General features: G+C 42.9%; 1 protein-coding gene across 6 annotated transcripts in view; it reads right to left on the reverse strand.

The window, feature by feature from the left end:
* Positions 1-16,001, reverse strand: part of TMCO3 (transmembrane and coiled-coil domains 3) — a 78,342-nt gene that overhangs the window by 7,115 nt on the left and 55,226 nt on the right. For 3 of the 6 annotated variants that reach the window (XM_007668681.4, XM_007668682.3, XM_001515063.5), the window contains exons 2-9: positions 14,422-14,938; positions 13,371-13,550; positions 11,867-12,058; positions 10,596-10,724; positions 8,331-8,423; positions 6,143-6,329; positions 3,626-3,743; positions 1,693-1,888 (exon numbers count right to left, since the gene is read on the reverse strand). In XM_007668681.4, coding sequence (XP_007666871.1) covers positions 1,693-1,888; positions 3,626-3,743; positions 6,143-6,329; positions 8,331-8,423; positions 10,596-10,724; positions 11,867-12,058; positions 13,371-13,550; positions 14,422-14,865 — 1,539 coding nt within the window. In that variant the 5' untranslated portion in view covers positions 14,866-14,938. The remainder of the gene's footprint in view (positions 1-1,692; positions 1,889-3,625; positions 3,744-6,142; positions 6,330-8,330; positions 8,424-10,595; positions 10,725-11,866; positions 12,059-13,370; positions 13,551-14,421; positions 14,939-16,001) is intronic. The other 3 variants (XM_029048486.2, XM_039914965.1, XM_029048487.2) reach the window with 3 other exon arrangements.

Genomic DNA, 16,001 nt, shown 5'->3' on the forward strand with positions numbered 1-16,001 from the left:
GAAATGGGGATTAAGATTGGAAGCCCTAGTGGGACACAGACTGTGTTCGACCTGAAGATCCTGTATCTACTCCAGGGCTTAGCAGAGTGCTAGCACATAGTAAATGCTTAATAAATAGCATTAAAAACATAAACATCAACATCTCGTCAACTATAAAACAAGACATGTGGGTACAGAGAAGAGAATTAGCCGGCTAATTCCTGCCACAACTGGGTTTATACTCAATTACCCAGATCAATTTTTAAAATTTTCATTCAACCAGCCAGGAGGGTGGTATAATAGCCAAACATTTTTCTTATTTATTATTTACTAATTCTACATTCCACTTAGTGACGAACTTGAATTTCCACCTTTCAAAACTCCCTAATTCCAGTGAACCTTTTGGGTCTTAATTATCTAGTCTGTTGCCTTGGAGGAGCAAATGATAAAATTAAAGTGGCTTTCTTTAAAACAAACAAAGCGATTAATACTACTACAAAAAGGGCAGAACACGCTAAATATAACTGCTTTTTCTTGGAATGTTACCACAGTCCTGGATACAGTCCACATTCCCAGAGAATATCTACCTCAGTAATATGGAAGCTGGATTTTTAGTATTCTAGATCATGATTTTTCAGCAAGGGAATCCTCCCCATTTTCCTTAGCATCTTTCAATCATATTTATTAAGTGCTTAATGTGTGCAGAGCTCTGTACTAAGTGCTTGGGTAAGTACAGTACAAAAATAAAGAGATATCCCCTGCCCACCACAAACTCACAATCTAGAGGGGGGGAGACAGATAGCAATACAAATAAATAAAATTAGATATATACACAAGTGCTGTGGGGCTGGAAGGAGGGGGGAAGAGCAAAGGGAGCAAGTCAGAGTGACGCAGAAGGAAGTGAGGGATGAGGAAAAGTGGTGCTTAGTCAGGGAAGGCCTCTTGGAGGAGATGGGCCTTCAATAAGGCTTTGAAAGAGGGGGAAGAGTCACACTCTGTCAGATTTGAGCAGGGAGGGCGTTCCAGGCCAGAGGCAGGACATGGACTCTGCCCACAATAAGCATTTGATAAATGCCAACCGACTCATTGTCTCAAAGGTTCACTCATTCATTCAATTGTATTTATTGAGCACTTACTGTGTGCAGAGCACTGTACTAAGCACTTGGAAAGTATAATTCATTGGTTAGCTCTCCTTCTTTGATGGCTGATGTTTATAGAGGTTTCCACCCCTTCCATTAACAGTGGTACAGTCCTGTTTGACCAATCAATCGATCTTATTACTGTGTACAGAACTTTCTACTAAGCACTTGGGAGAGTACAAAATAACGGAGTTGGAAGAAACATTCCCTGCCCACAATGATTTTATGGTCTAGAGCGGGAGACAACCATTAATATAAATTCATTCCGGGTATGGACATGAGTGCTGTGGGGCTGAGGGAGGGGTGAAAGAAGGGAGCAAATCAGGGTGACGCAGGAAGAAATGGGAAAAGAGGAAATGAAGGCTTAGTCAGGGAAGATCTCTTGGAGGAGGGTGGGGAGGAGTCACTGTCTGTCGGATTTGAGGAGGGAGGGAATTCCAGGCCAGAGACAGGATGTGGACGAGAGGGTTGGCGGATAGACAAGATCGTCAGCTGGGAAACCCAGTGTAAGCCCTTTTCTACAAATAGATTGTCTCACATGCACAACTAAAGGTGTGAATTGTCGACAAATTACCGTTAACATAAGGAAGATGAAAGCAGAGATTCCCAGGACAAGGATTTCTTTACTCCCTTTGCTCTCCATATGCAGCTTGCGGTAATATGGCCCTATGAGGTAAGTCTTTATAACAAGACATAGGAGAAAGACAGCAGCCAGAGAAAAGAGAATTTGACCAATCAGTATAAATATTCTCAGCATTTCCATGACAATGCTGGGGGGAAAAGAGAAAAAAAAAAGAATATGTTATTGGCAGCTTCCAACCCCATTTTCCCGATCCTTGAAACTACGTCTCCCCACTCAAAAGGTGGCTCCAAATACATTTTCCACTTTAAAACAAAAGCTACAACTGGGAAAGTAAGGACCAGTAACACTCTAACAAAGAACTTCCAATTTTCTATTATCTTTCAAGCTAAAGTGTTGCTGATTAATACAGTTAGCGGTAGCCTAATAATATATATCACAGTCAGATTACATTGGGTGTGGGGTTTCAAGAGTACTTTTTCCTAAAGCCAGCAAAATTATACTCAAATAAAGGTTCAGCAAGCACTTTATTTCAAGGGTAATATAGACTATTTAATATTATGCTCACCCAACCTGAATGAATTTACTCATTTTCAATGGTCAGCCTACAATATTAAAAATTTATTTAGGATCGAAAGAAAGAAGACATTACCAAAAAGACAATATCAGTTCAACTCTTGTGGCCAAAGAGGCTTCTTTAAATAGGGGTTTTTCTCTCCCTCATGTTAGAAAACATTCACATTGGAAGAAATCAACAGGTTGTTGAGTGGAATCAGCACTTCTTAAAACTGGGTTTCCCAATCAAATTGTTGGAGAGAGAAATGGAAGTGAGGGAATTACCTCAGTTAAATTTCCACTCATTCCCATGGAGGGAGGAAGAAAGAGGTAGGAATGCACTTTTTAGATTCTCTGCGATGCAGGATATGAGACAACTTTACTAAAGTATTTTGGTCACCTGCCGGGCTTGACTCAATATAATTTAAGAACTACCCAGCACATTGTAAGCTAGTTTGTATATATCTCACCAACTGAACAATAATACTAATAATGGTACTTGTTAAACACTTACTATCTACATTGGGGTAGATACAAGATAATCAGGTTGGACACAGCCCCTGTCCCACAAGGAGCTCACAATCTAGTGGGGACAGGGGTACAGGTATGTAATCCCCATTTTATAGAGGAGGAAACTGAGGTGGACAAAGAAGCTAAATGACTTGCCCAAGGCCACACAGCAAGGCAAGGGGTGGAGCTGGGTTAAAATTCCAAGTCCCTTGAATCCCAGTGCTGTTTCCAGGAGGCATGCTGCGTCTCAAATTACAAATCACAATAGTGCCTACATTATTTGATGTACTTGCTCATTTTCGTAACGTGCATTTTTATTATATTCGGTACTTCCAGGGGCGAGTCTTTTCTAAATCGGAAGCAAAATACAATCTTCCAATTGCTTCACGGACAAATACTTCTCTTCTAGACTGTAAGATCACTGTGGGTAGGGAACGTGTCTTCCAATTCTGTTATATTGTATGCCCCCAAGGGTTTAGTACAGAGCTCTCACACAGGGAGTGCTCAATAAATACGAGTGATTGATTAAGTACTAAGCAGCAGGGCTTAATGGAAGAAACATGGCCTAGAGGACAAAGCACAGGCCTGGGAGTTAGAGGACCTGGGTTCTAAAGTTGGCTCTGCCACTTACCTGCTGGGTGACCTTGGGCCAGTCAATTCACTTCTCTGTGTCTCAGTTCCCTCAGCTGCAAAACGGGGATTCAATACCCGTTCTTTCTCTTGCTCAGAATGTGAGCCCCACGTGGGACAAGGACCGTGTCTGACCCAATGAACCTGTACCTACCTCAGCATTTAGGAGACCGCTTGACACACAGTAAGCGCTTAACAAATGCCATTAAAAAAGGTACTATAAAAACTTAACCTGGAATATGTACCGGCTCCTGCTTGAATCAGAGTTGGCATTACAGCTATGAATAATCCCAGTTGTACATCTTGCATCACCAGCATGCCGAGGAGTACACTGCTGTAGTCAATATCACCTGTTTGGAAACAAAGAAAAAGAGTAAAACTCTGGATTTGAAGTAAACCAGTACATCTTGGAAGTCTAAATAGTGCCATTCCAATGATTTGCTAGGAAGCCCCGGGAAACCCCATAACTTCTAATTACGTGGTATTGCACTCTCCCAAGCGCTTAATACAGTGTTCTGCACACAGTAAGAGCTCAATAAATACGATTTATTGATTGGCTGATTAGCTGCTGTCACTTGGATTTTTTTACTGCTCAGAAAAGAGCCATTCGTGAAGACAGATTCACAAAGCAAAATCAGTTTCCTTTTCCAGCTCCAACATTTAAAAAAAATCAAATTTTGAATGTGACTTTAAAAAGAGCTTTAAAGTATTTTCTTTATCATATTAGTGGTTTCTGTAATTTGTCTCCATCCCCCTTCAAAATAAAGATATGAAGTTGTTTTGTAGCTTAGTACAGTGCTCTGCACAAAATTAGTGCTCAATAAATAGGACTGATGGATTGATTTTTTAGGAACAGCCTGTTCCACTAATATATTCCTTACACATAAGCAAAATAGGCTGACCCTGTCCTCAAGATCTATGAATCAAGCACAAATTCTGAGGTCCTACAGGTCTAATTTTCTTCCACTCCCTTCTGCTTCGCCCAGACTTGCTCCCTTTGTTCATTTCCCCATCAGCCCCATAGCACTTATGTACATATCTGTCATTTATGTATTTATATTATTGTCTGTCTCTCCCTCTGAACTGTAAGCTCGTTGTGGCAGTGAATGTGTCCAATATTGTTATACCGTCCTCTCCCAAGCACGTAGTACAGTGCACTGCACACAGTAAGAGCTCAATAAATATGACTGCCTGACTAATCCCCAACCCTGGCTCTGACAGGAAAGCACAACAGGTAATTATTCCAAGAAATTTCACAATAAGGCACAAACAGAACAATCCAAGTCCTCCAATAAATCTGGCTGAAATTTGGAGAAAATTTTTGTCCATCTTTATTCGATCCTAACTTTCCGCAGTTTTTAATCATGACAATCACACAGGCCAATCAATAGTAATGAATATTGCAGTTCTCTCCCAGCTTAGACTTACAATATAAAATCCAACAAGGATCTAATGCCTTGTGCAGACATTGATAAATTGATGTATCTGTGTCTAAACTTATGGCATTCCCAAGAATTCCCAAGATACCACTAGCTTTTTTTTAGGATATGGAAACGGAGTTTTGCTTAAACACTATTTATTACCAATAATGTTTAGTTTGAGATCATGTTTTAATTGTGAAAGAAATCTGTCTTCCATATAGGTGAAACAAATCCTTCTGAATTGTAAGGATGGACAATGACAGCAGGGATCATGTCTACCAACTCTTTCATATTACACTCTCCCAAGCATTTAATTCAGTGCTCTCCATCCAGTAAGCACTCAATAAACACCATGGACCAACTGAATTGACTGCCCCACTAATACAGACTCTGCTTTCAGTACACATCTGAGTCTGAAATGTAGTTATACTGCGAGTCTTGGACCAGAATTTCAGTTTTCACTAAAATTCTTGGCCCCAGGCTGATTGCTATTGCCCTGGCAAAATTTGCTTTTCAGTCCCAAGATCTGTTCTCCTCAAAAGATTGCTGGGTAAAACCTTTCCAGGACTGAGAGACTGGCTAAATTTCAAAGCAACTCAATTCCAAATAAAATCCAACCAACAAATACTATCATCATAAGGAGAATTCGGACCTAAAGTGAAGGGGAAAGATACAGTTTTCCTCTACTCTGGATTATTAATCATAATCAATTAATTATGTACTGAGTGCTTACGATGTACAGAGCCCTGTACTAAGTGCTTGGGAGAGAACAATACAATGGAAATAGCAGAAGCGTTGCCTACCAAAATGAGTTTACAGTCTAGAGGGTGAGATAGCTATTAACATGAATAATCCCAGTTCCGCCACTTGTTTGCTGTATGACACTGGGCAAGTCATTTAACTTCTCTGGGCCTCAGTTACCTCATATGTTAAAGAGGGATTGGGATTATGAGCCCCACGTGGGATAGGGACTTGTATCTTCCCTAGCGTTTAGTACAGTGTCTAGCATACAGTTAGTGATTAACAAATACCATTATTATTATTAATAATGAGAGTAATGAATAATGTAGACTGTAAGATCGTCGTGGATAAGGAATGTGTCTATCAACTCAGTTATACTGCGCTTAGAAAAGTGCTTGGCACATAGTAAGCGCTTAACAAATACTATCATTATTATTCTGTTGTACTCTCTCAAGTGTTTAGTACACTGCTCTGCACAGAGGACGAGATCCATAAATACCGCTGACTGAAAAATACGGTTGATTAACTAATCTAAAGTAGCTCTCCAAACACGTGAAACAAATACACAGCCCTCCACGGGCACCTACCTTCTTTATCTCCTCGGGCACTACCGACAAGAAATCTGGACACCAAAGGTGTACTTGATAAGGATAAGCAGGTGGAAATAAAGACACTCTGCGTTGGTCTGATCTGAAGTAGGTGTCCCCACAATAAGCCAAAAGCAATCATCAGGAAGGTCATGTAACAGGGTCCTTGCAAAGAGATCTTCCACACCTTAAAAGAACGTAGTGATTTTATGGATATTGTCTGTATTAAACCTCATCCGCTATTTCCTGCCCCAGGAAGTTACCCATTCAACTATAGCCTAGTGGATAGAGCACAGGCCTGGGAGTCAGAAGGACGTAGGTTCTAATCCCAACTTGTCGTGTGACCTTGGGCAAGGCACTTCACATCTCTGTACCTCGGTTTCCTCGACTGTAAAATAGGGATTCCACACCTCTTCTCCCTCCTACTTAGATTGTGAGCCCCATCTGGGGCAGGGACTGTGTCCAACCTGATTGACTTGTATCTTCTCCAGTGCCTGACAGATAATAAGTGCTTAACAAATACCACACTAATTGTAATAATAATAATAAAATGTCATTCTATCCAAATAACTATCCCCCATATATCAATATCAATATTATTTTATAATAAACAACCAAAAGAAAAACATTGAAAAATCCCTTCAACTCTATTCTTAAGTACTCTAAGACCTTAACTCTAATACAGTTGAATGAACGAAGGCCTGTTTTTCTTTGCTTCAAAAGTGAACCTTTGGGGAAAAAAATGCCCACAAATATCACTCAATCATGGCCAACAAACAGCAGCATGGTATAGTAGATGGAGCACGGGCCTGGGAGATAGAAGGTCAGGGGTTCTAATCCCAGCTCAGCCACTTGTCTGCTGTGTGACCTTGGCCAAGTCATTTCACTTCTCTGTGCCTCAGGTACCTCGTCTGTTAAATGGGGATTGAGTCTGTGAGCCCTATGTGGGACGGGGCTGGGTCCAACCCGATTTGCTTGTATCCACCCCAGTGCTTAGTACAGTGTCTGGAACATAGTAAGCGCTTATCAAATATCATAATTATTATTATTAGGTTTCCGGGCCAGTAGTTCTTCAAATTTTCAAGGACTTTGGTGGCAGCGGGCTACCATTAGATGGCGGCAGGTGGAGAACACACTCTCTTACTGTGATTTAGGAACCAATCTGGGCAAACAAACCTATTTATTGAGCACTCACTGCATGCAGAGCACTGTACTAACCGCCTGGGAGATTCCAATATAAAAGAGTTGGTAAGTCGGTGAAGGCAACAGAGCTGGCAGGAAGAAAAAAAAAAAGGGAGGGGGTTTAAAATGGACAAAGCAAAAGGGTGCACTTTGAGGGAAGGAATTGAGGGTGATCTGAGTTTACCAGAAAGGGGACAGAAGTGGCACTGGGAAAGATATGGCCTTCAAGGCAGGGACGTGACTTAACTCCCTCCAACTCTCCAGCATCACTGTTCAGGAAGGACCCAGCGAGGCCCAGTGGACAGAGCCCCGGTGTGGGGGTCTGAATTCCGGCTCCGCCACTCGTCTGCTGTGTGACCTTGGTCACTTAAATGATCTGCCCAAGGCCACAAGGCAGACAAGCAGCGGAGCCGGGATTAGAACCCAGGTCCTTCTGATTCCCAGACCCGGGCTCTTTCCACTAGGTCACACTGCTTCTCACCCCCTTCTTAAGTTACATCTCCTCCAGGGTTTTCCCCATCAGTGTTTCCTCTTCGTGGATTATATCCACCAAACCATTACTTCTACACCTAATACATATCTATACATATCACTTCAGTACCTGCCGACCTACCCACCCACCCTGCAATTTAAACCTTATTCACCTATATTTTCTTCTTCCCTACCTCTTTTTTCTGTAAATTATCTCATGCCTATCTCCCCAGCTAGGTTGTAAATGCCTTAAGGCCAGGGCTGGTGTCTTCTCATTCTCTTATATTCTCTCAAATGCTCAGTAGAGTGCTCTGCACACAGCAGGCTTTGGATAAATATCATTAATTGACCTGAAGTCTATTCTCTGATTTTGGTTATCAGTAAAGTGGGATGATTCCTTTTGTTTCTATTCCTCACGATTTTCCCCCTTCCTTGCCTTTCTTTATTGAAGTTTTTGCTTGTCTATAATCACAGGGTAAATTTTCAAGGCCCAGACTGATGAGTCAGTTGATAATAAAATATGATCTGCAGTCACCTTTCTCAGCTTTTCCGGGGAGAACTCCAAGCCAACTAGAAAAAGAGTGAAGAACACACCAAATTCTCCTAACGTCTCCACCTGTACCATGGACTGCAAAATAAGATGTCAAAAAATGATACAAGTTCAGATTAAATGACAAAATTTGAATTTATTCCCACATGATACAGTAAAAACGGTGCAGGGGAATAATCATTTTTTAGGAAACCTAAAATCTGTAACTTCCCATTTCAGTAATGAATTGATCCTCTAGACAGTAAACTGATCTCTAGACTGAAACCCCACTGTGAGTAGGGAATACGTCTACTAATTCTGTTGTATTGTATACTTCCAAGCGCTTAGTACAGTGGTCATAGTAAGTGCTTGATTAATGTCATTAATTGATTTATTCCAACGTGGCAATTTCAATAAAAATACATGTCAGCATAACAGCAATTTTTCTTACTTTGGGGCTATATTTGACATCGCTTTTTATCATCACAATATAAAGGATGAAACTGACTGTAAGCAGCCGTGTTTCTTCTGGATAGATATTTAGTCACACAGCAGACATGTGGCGGAGCTGGGATTAGAACCCAGGACCTCTGGACTCCCAGGCCCAGGCTCTAGCCACTTAAGCCAGCTGCTTCTCTGTCCAAATTGAGAGTGGAGTTCGAGGTTTTATTTAAGAGGTTTTTCCCAGTCCTATAGTGGAGGCGATCAGTAAACTCTGCTCGCCCCTGGAAGTAACCTGTCCCTTTACTAGTCATCTAAAATGCAGGTTCCCAGAGGGAAGGTCTGGGTAGTGGATCGAGCACAGGCCTGGGAGTCAGAAGGTCAGAGGTTCTAATCCTGGCTCCATCATGAGTCTCCTGTGTGAGCCTGGGCAAGTCACTTCACGTCTCTGGGCCATAGTTACCTCCTCTGGAAGATGGGGATTGAGACTGTGATCCCACATGGGACAGGGACTGTGTCCAACCCGATTTGCTTGTATCCACCCCAGCACTTAGTACGGTGCTTGGCACGTAGCACCAGAATTATTATCATTTTTATTATTATTTAGTGGCATCAGATTATAAGGAATGAGATCACTGAAGGGGCAGGAAATTCCCAATCACAGGTCTGGAATGAGCCTGAGATAAACTCTAGCAGGGACTCCTCTTTATGAAACCTCTAATCCGGCCAATCAATCATTTATTGCATGCTTACTGTGTTCAGAACTCTGTACTGAGAGCTTGGGAAAGTACAATAGAACAGAGTTGATAGACATGTTCCCTGCCCACAACGAGCTTACAGTTCAGAGGGGGAGACAGTTAATCTAAATAAATAAAGAACGGATATATACAGTGTGGGCTGAGGAAAGGGTGAATTAAGGGAGCAAATCCAAGTGTAAGGGTGACACAGAAGGGAGTGGGAGAATAGGAAATGAGGGCTTAATCAGGGAAGGCCTTAATCAGGGAAGGCCTTTGGGAGAAGATGTGCCTTCAATATGGCTTTGAAGGGCGGGGAGTCACTATCTGTCGGATATAGAGAAGGGCGTTACAGGCCAGAGGCAGGATGTGGGCGAGAGATCGGTGTTGAGATAGAGGTACAGTGAGATGGTTGGCATTAGAGGAGTGAAGTGTGCGGACTGGGTTGGAGCAGGAGAGCAGCGAGATGAGATAGGAGGGTGTGAGGTGATTGAGGGCTTTAAAGCCGACGGTGAGGAGTTTCTGTTGGATGTGGAGGTGGATGGGCAACCCCTGGAGTTTCTCGAGGAGTGGCGAGACGCGGCCTGAACGTTTCTGTAGAAAAATGATCCGGGCAGCACCAAGGGTGGAAGCCCAGGCCACAGAGGGTGAAGGAACTAGGACTTCACAGACATGGGGTTGTGTTCCATAAACACCCTTCTAGTCGGATAAAAATGCGGGAAGCAACGAAATCACCTGCTCTTAAATCTAAAGGCTTCTAAATTACGCTAGACTTCATCCTGACTGGATAAATCTCTTCTACGAGAACGAATGACAAGCCTCATTTAAACAGAGAATCACAACCTGCAACTCTAAGGATTTTCCTTTTGATCAGCTCCTCCAGGCATACGTCATGATGGTTAACAAATTCTTAGCATTTAGGAGGGTGTGCGTGTGAATTTGATATCCAAACTTTTATAAAGGGCTGCTCTGTTAAGGCTGATTAGAGGAAAACGGGCTTCATCGTAAGTATGGGTGCAAAGAGTTTACTCTACATAACTGCTTGTGGTAGTGCCTTCAAAACAACAACTAACATCATCAAAAACCTCACTCTTACCTTAATGCTGTTTAATCCCGAAGGTCCCAAAAGCACTCCACAAATAATGTACCCGAACATTGTTGGCAACCCTATCAGTGTGCAGAGCCAACCACAAGGTAGTGACAACATACCTATGGTTACAATGTCCTAATATTAAAAAAAAAAAAAATTAAAAAAGATTACCTTTAGTACTTAAGGGAACTTTTAGGGAACGAAAAAGAAGGCTAAACAATTTGAATAGTAAATCAGTCAGTTAATCTTATTTATTGAGTTCTTACTGTGTGCGGAGTACTGTATTGAGCCCTTGGGAGAGTACAAAATAACAATCAACAGACACATTCCCTGCCCACAGTGAGCTTACAGTTTGGGGCGGCAGGGGAGACAGACATTAATCAAGTGAAATGAGGGATCAGAGCTCTCTCTTCCTGCTGCTAGTCTCGAGGAACAGAAAAAAATTAGCAAGGAGACTGATTCCCTCCTTCATATAAAGTCTATGGGGAAAAAATTAATGATGCTGAAAAGGGGAAGTTTTTTGTCTCACCTTCTGACCCTTTCTTCGCATCAGGAAGAAAGCCACGTGGCCTAGTGGAAAGAGCAAGGGCCTGGGAGTCCGGGGGCCTGGGACTCTGTCTCTTGTCTACTGTGTGCCCTTGGGCAAGTCACTTGACTTCTCTATGCCTCAGTTACCTCATCTCTAAAATGGGGATTAAAACTGTGAATCGTATGTTGGACAGGGACGATGTCCAACCCGAATAGCTTGTCTCTACCCCAGTGCTTAATACAGTGCCTGGCACACTGTAGCACTTAACAAATACTATTCAAAAAAATACAAACCAGCAGTAGAAGAGGGAGTGAATTGCTCTGAATTCCTACTCTCAGCATCAGAGAGAGATGGAATTCGGGGAACTTTGGGGAGAGAACCCAAGAGGTAACTGTTTAAATACTTTCAAAGAAGCCTGTCCCACTTATCTTGTTTTCTTGTCGGTCTCCCTACTTCTAGACGGTGAGCCCACTGGGTAGGAAATGTCACTATTTGTTGCCAAATTGTACTTTCCAAGTGCTTAGCACAGTGCTCTGAACACAGTAGGCACTCAGTAAATATGACTGAATGAATGAAAGGTACAGCCATATCATTCACGAGTCAGACAGTCAATCTTATGTCTTGAACGCTTACAGTCCGCAGACCACTGTACTGAGCACTTGGCAGAGTGCAAGAGTACAACAGAACGGACATATTCCCTGCCTACAATGAGCTCACAGTCTAGAGTCACCTAATGGGTGAGACTTACCTTGATAAAATGGTGATCGGCACGAGGGATTGTTGCGTCTCTGGGCTTGGTCAGTATGTATTGATTGTTCTGCGAGTCAATAAGCATGCTAAGCCCCAAGTCGTCCTCTATTTCTCGTTTGGATATATTTCGTTTGGAATCAGCCTCCTCTTCTTCTACCCTCAACACGGCCTCAAAGTTGACACCTCTCACCTACAGTGACATACATAACCCCAGGCAGCCTTGGATTAGGGTGACATTTTTAAGGGTACTTACTGGTTTTTAGGAGACAGAAAGTAAGTGCTTTAAAAATATCAAAAAAAGAAAAACAAGAAAGAAAAAAGAAAAAAAAAAGCAGTTGTCTTTTGTGAAGCAGTTGTGAAAGAAGAGAAGCCTCATCATCTCTGGCAATGATTATTTCTATATGAGAGACGCAGGAAGGTGCAGAAATAGAATGGCCAAGTGGACAGAGCACAGGTCTGAGAGACGGGAGGACCTGGGTTCTAATTCCAGCCCTGCCATGTGTCTGCTGTGTGAGTTTGCGCAAGTCACTTCACTTTTCTAGACCTCATATTACCTCATCTGTAAAATGGGGATTAAGACTGTGAGCCCCATGTGGGACCAGCCTGTGTTCAACCTGACTAGCTTGTATCTACTCCAGTGCTTAGTACAGTGGCTGGAACATAGTAAGCGCTCAACAAATACCACAGTGATTATTATCATTAAGTAGGATGGAGAACAGGTGTTGAATTCCCATTTTTTCTAAGAAAACATAGGCCCAGAAAAGTTAAGTGACTTCACCAAGGTCACAGAGCAGGGACTAGAACCTAGGTCCTCTGGCTCCTGGGCCCGTGCTTTATCCACCACTCCATGCTACTTCCCAAATTGACCTCAAATTTTCTTAATATTCACTGGCAGAAAAATATAGGAAAATATCAACCCCATTCCAAGTTTCTTAAAGGAAAGAGGCAAGAGGTCCAATACATAAAATCTAAAACTTTCTATTTGGTAGAAGAGGACAAAGGAAGAGCAGAAAAAAACATCTCCCAAAAAGCCACGTGATTATCATTCAAGACAAATAGGATTTCTCCTTTAGGATGGGACAGGGTACGCAAAATGCAGTTCAGATTTGTTAGATAGTGAAGTTACTATCTTCACTATCAAGTTGTTAGAAAGTGAAGCACAAGCATAGAAAATGGTTCAATCACCACAACCTTTGTTTCTCAGTGGCCAGAGCATGGGCTTGGGAGTCAGAGGATGTGGGTTCTAATCCCTCCTCCACAACTTGTCTACTGTGTGACCTTGGGCAAGCCACTTCACTTCTCCGTTCCTCAGTTCCCTATTCCGTAAAATGGGGATGAAGACCATGAGCCCCACGTGGAACCACCTGCTTACCTTGTATCTACCCCAGCGCTTAGAACAGTGCTGGGCCCACAGTAAGCACTTAACAAATATTGATTTAACAATTATTATTGATCAGAAGTTCACAGGCATAAATACAATTTGCATTTTCTTGATTACTTACGGATTTGTTGTCATCAAAAGCATGTTCCTCTATTTCTTCCTCGAGCCGATCTGCCGCCTTTCTTACATCTTCTAGAATTTCATCGAGGATGGACAGACTTTTGTTTTGATGCTGCATGTTTTTCAGGGCTTCGACTTGATGCTTCTCGGCTGCCAGGAGTTGCACGTATTCTGTCTCTTCCTGTGTAAGTTTTAGAAATGACGACTAAGGTTTGCAAAAGACGCAGCCTGATGAAATCGCTCATTCACGATAGCTCGAGATGTAAAACTCTTTGTCAAGGATCTGTGCTACCTTCCCTGTAAGAATCAGCACGGATTATGTTCCATCAAGGCAGTCTAGTGGATAGAGCATGGGTAGGGGAGTCAGAAGGACGTGGTTCCTCCGCCACTTGGCTGCTGTGTGACCTTGGGCAAGTTACTTAGCTTCTCTGGGCCACAGTTCCCTCATCTGTAAAATGGGGATGAAGACTGTAAGACCCATGTAGGACGTGGACTGTGTCAAACCTGTAGCTTGTACCTACCCCAGTGCTTCGTTGCCTGGCACATAGTAACCGATTAAAAAATATAATTAACAGAAAAAAGGCTCTTCACCTTGCTTCAGTTACTTCATTTGTCAAATCTGTTCCCCACTTTAAAGCCTTATTGAAGGCCCATCTCCTCCAAGAGGCCTTCCCTGACTAAGCCCCCCTTTCCTCTTCTCCCACTCCCTCCGCCTTGCTCTGACTTGCTTGCTCCCTTTATTCATCCCCCTCCCAGCCCCATAGCACTTATGTACATTATCTATCATTTATTTATTTCTATGAATGTCTGTCTCACCTTCTAGACTCATGTGCAAATCTGTAATTTATTTTAACCCTTTAGATTATAAACTCATTGTGGGTGGGGAACGTGTTGGTTTATTGTTATATTGTACTTTCCCAAGAACTTAGTACAGTGCTCCGCAAACCATCAGCACTCAATAAATACGACTGAATCGGGGTGACTTAATTCAAAGCGAACGCTACCTTGTTTATACTCACCCGTTGCGTGCGATAAAATGGGAAAGAACTAACCTTGATGGCCGCTTCTCGCAAAGCTTCCAGTCGCTGCCTACTACTCTCTTTCATGTTCACGACATCCTTGTAATCGCCTTGCAGGGCTCTCTGAAGTCCGTGGATCGCCTGGAAGACCGAATTTTCGCTTTCGTTCAGCTCCTTCTGGAAGATTTCGAACGTGTGCACCTGGAAGAGCTTCTCTTCGGCCGACAGTCCGAAGTCCTTTTCCACCGCTCTCATGGCGTTTTTCAGCTTGTTGAGAACCACGTTCTTCTGGCGGAGAAGCCCAGATAGCTTTCTGCAGTTGTTGAGGGCCCACTGTTTTCTCTGAGTTATGGCGGCCCCTTTCCCACGATGCAGCTTTATCGCGTGCTTGGCTACATCCTCATGTTCGGCTGCGTGCGCAGCTAAATGGAGCAGTGAAATCAGTTTCCAAGAACACAGGACCCCAACTGCCTTCATGGTACACTCTAGTTTGCTAGAACGGTCCGGTGAATTTTGCTCCAAGGAATTTGCATTTTAAGTACGTGATGTCCTGAGAAACAGAAGATCACTGTCCAAGTTCAGAATTTTCATAATTATCCAGAAAATACATTAACCAAATATATGAGGAGTAGCCCAGCCTAGTGGAAAGAGCCCGGGCCTGGGAGTCAGAGGCCCTGGATTCTAGTCCTGGCTCCACCACTTAACTGTTGCGTGACCCTGGGCAAGTCACTTCACTTCTCAGGGCCTCACTACCTCATCTGTAAAACGGGGATGAAGACTGTGAGCCTCATATGGGACAAGGACTGTGTCCAACCTGATCAGCTTGTATCTACCCCAGCGCTTTAGTACAGTCCCTGACACATAGTAGGGGCTTAACAAATACCATAAAAAAACAGTATAATAAACCCAAAATAATTACGAGAGTACACTGAGCAGGTGAATGACTTCGAACTCTGGGAATGGCTGAAATTAATTGAGGAAAGCTTCTTAGAGGAGGTGGGTCTACGGCTTAGAAAGGTTTAGATCTGGCATGGTCAAAGAGGCCAAAGAGGTCACGAACACAAGGACGCTCTTGGAGAGGTAAGACTAATAACTGTGGTATTTGTTAAATTGCTTCCTATGTGCCAGGCGCTGTACTAAGCGCTGGCTAGATAAAGGTAATTGGGCTGGACGCAGTCCCTATCCCACATTGGGCTCAGAGTCTTCATCCCCGTTTGATGGATGAGGTAACTGAGGCCCAGAGAAGTGAACTGACTTACCCAAGGTCCCAGACGAGTGGCAGAGCCAGGATTAGAACCCAGGTCCTTTAAGTCCCAGGCCCATGCTCTTTCCTCTCGACCATGCTGCTTCTTGCTGCCTCCTCTGTAGTAATTAATTTCCTTTTAGTCTTGGCAACAAGAGAAAGGGATTAAGAAATTGAGTCAACCAAAAGGGCCTCAGTTACTTCATCTGGAAATAGGGGATAAAACTGGGAGCACCATGCGGGACATGAGGTGTGTCCAACCTGATTAGCCTGTACCTACCCCCATGCTTAGTATGAGGCCCGGCACATAGTAAATACTTAACGAGTACCATAAAAGAAAACTGAATTAAATTTTAAGAAAGAGGAGGTG

The sequence above is a fragment of the Ornithorhynchus anatinus genome, chromosome 20, assembly GCF_004115215.2.
Source record: "Ornithorhynchus anatinus isolate Pmale09 chromosome 20, mOrnAna1.pri.v4, whole genome shotgun sequence".
Lineage (NCBI taxonomy): Eukaryota > Metazoa > Chordata > Mammalia > Monotremata > Ornithorhynchidae > Ornithorhynchus > Ornithorhynchus anatinus.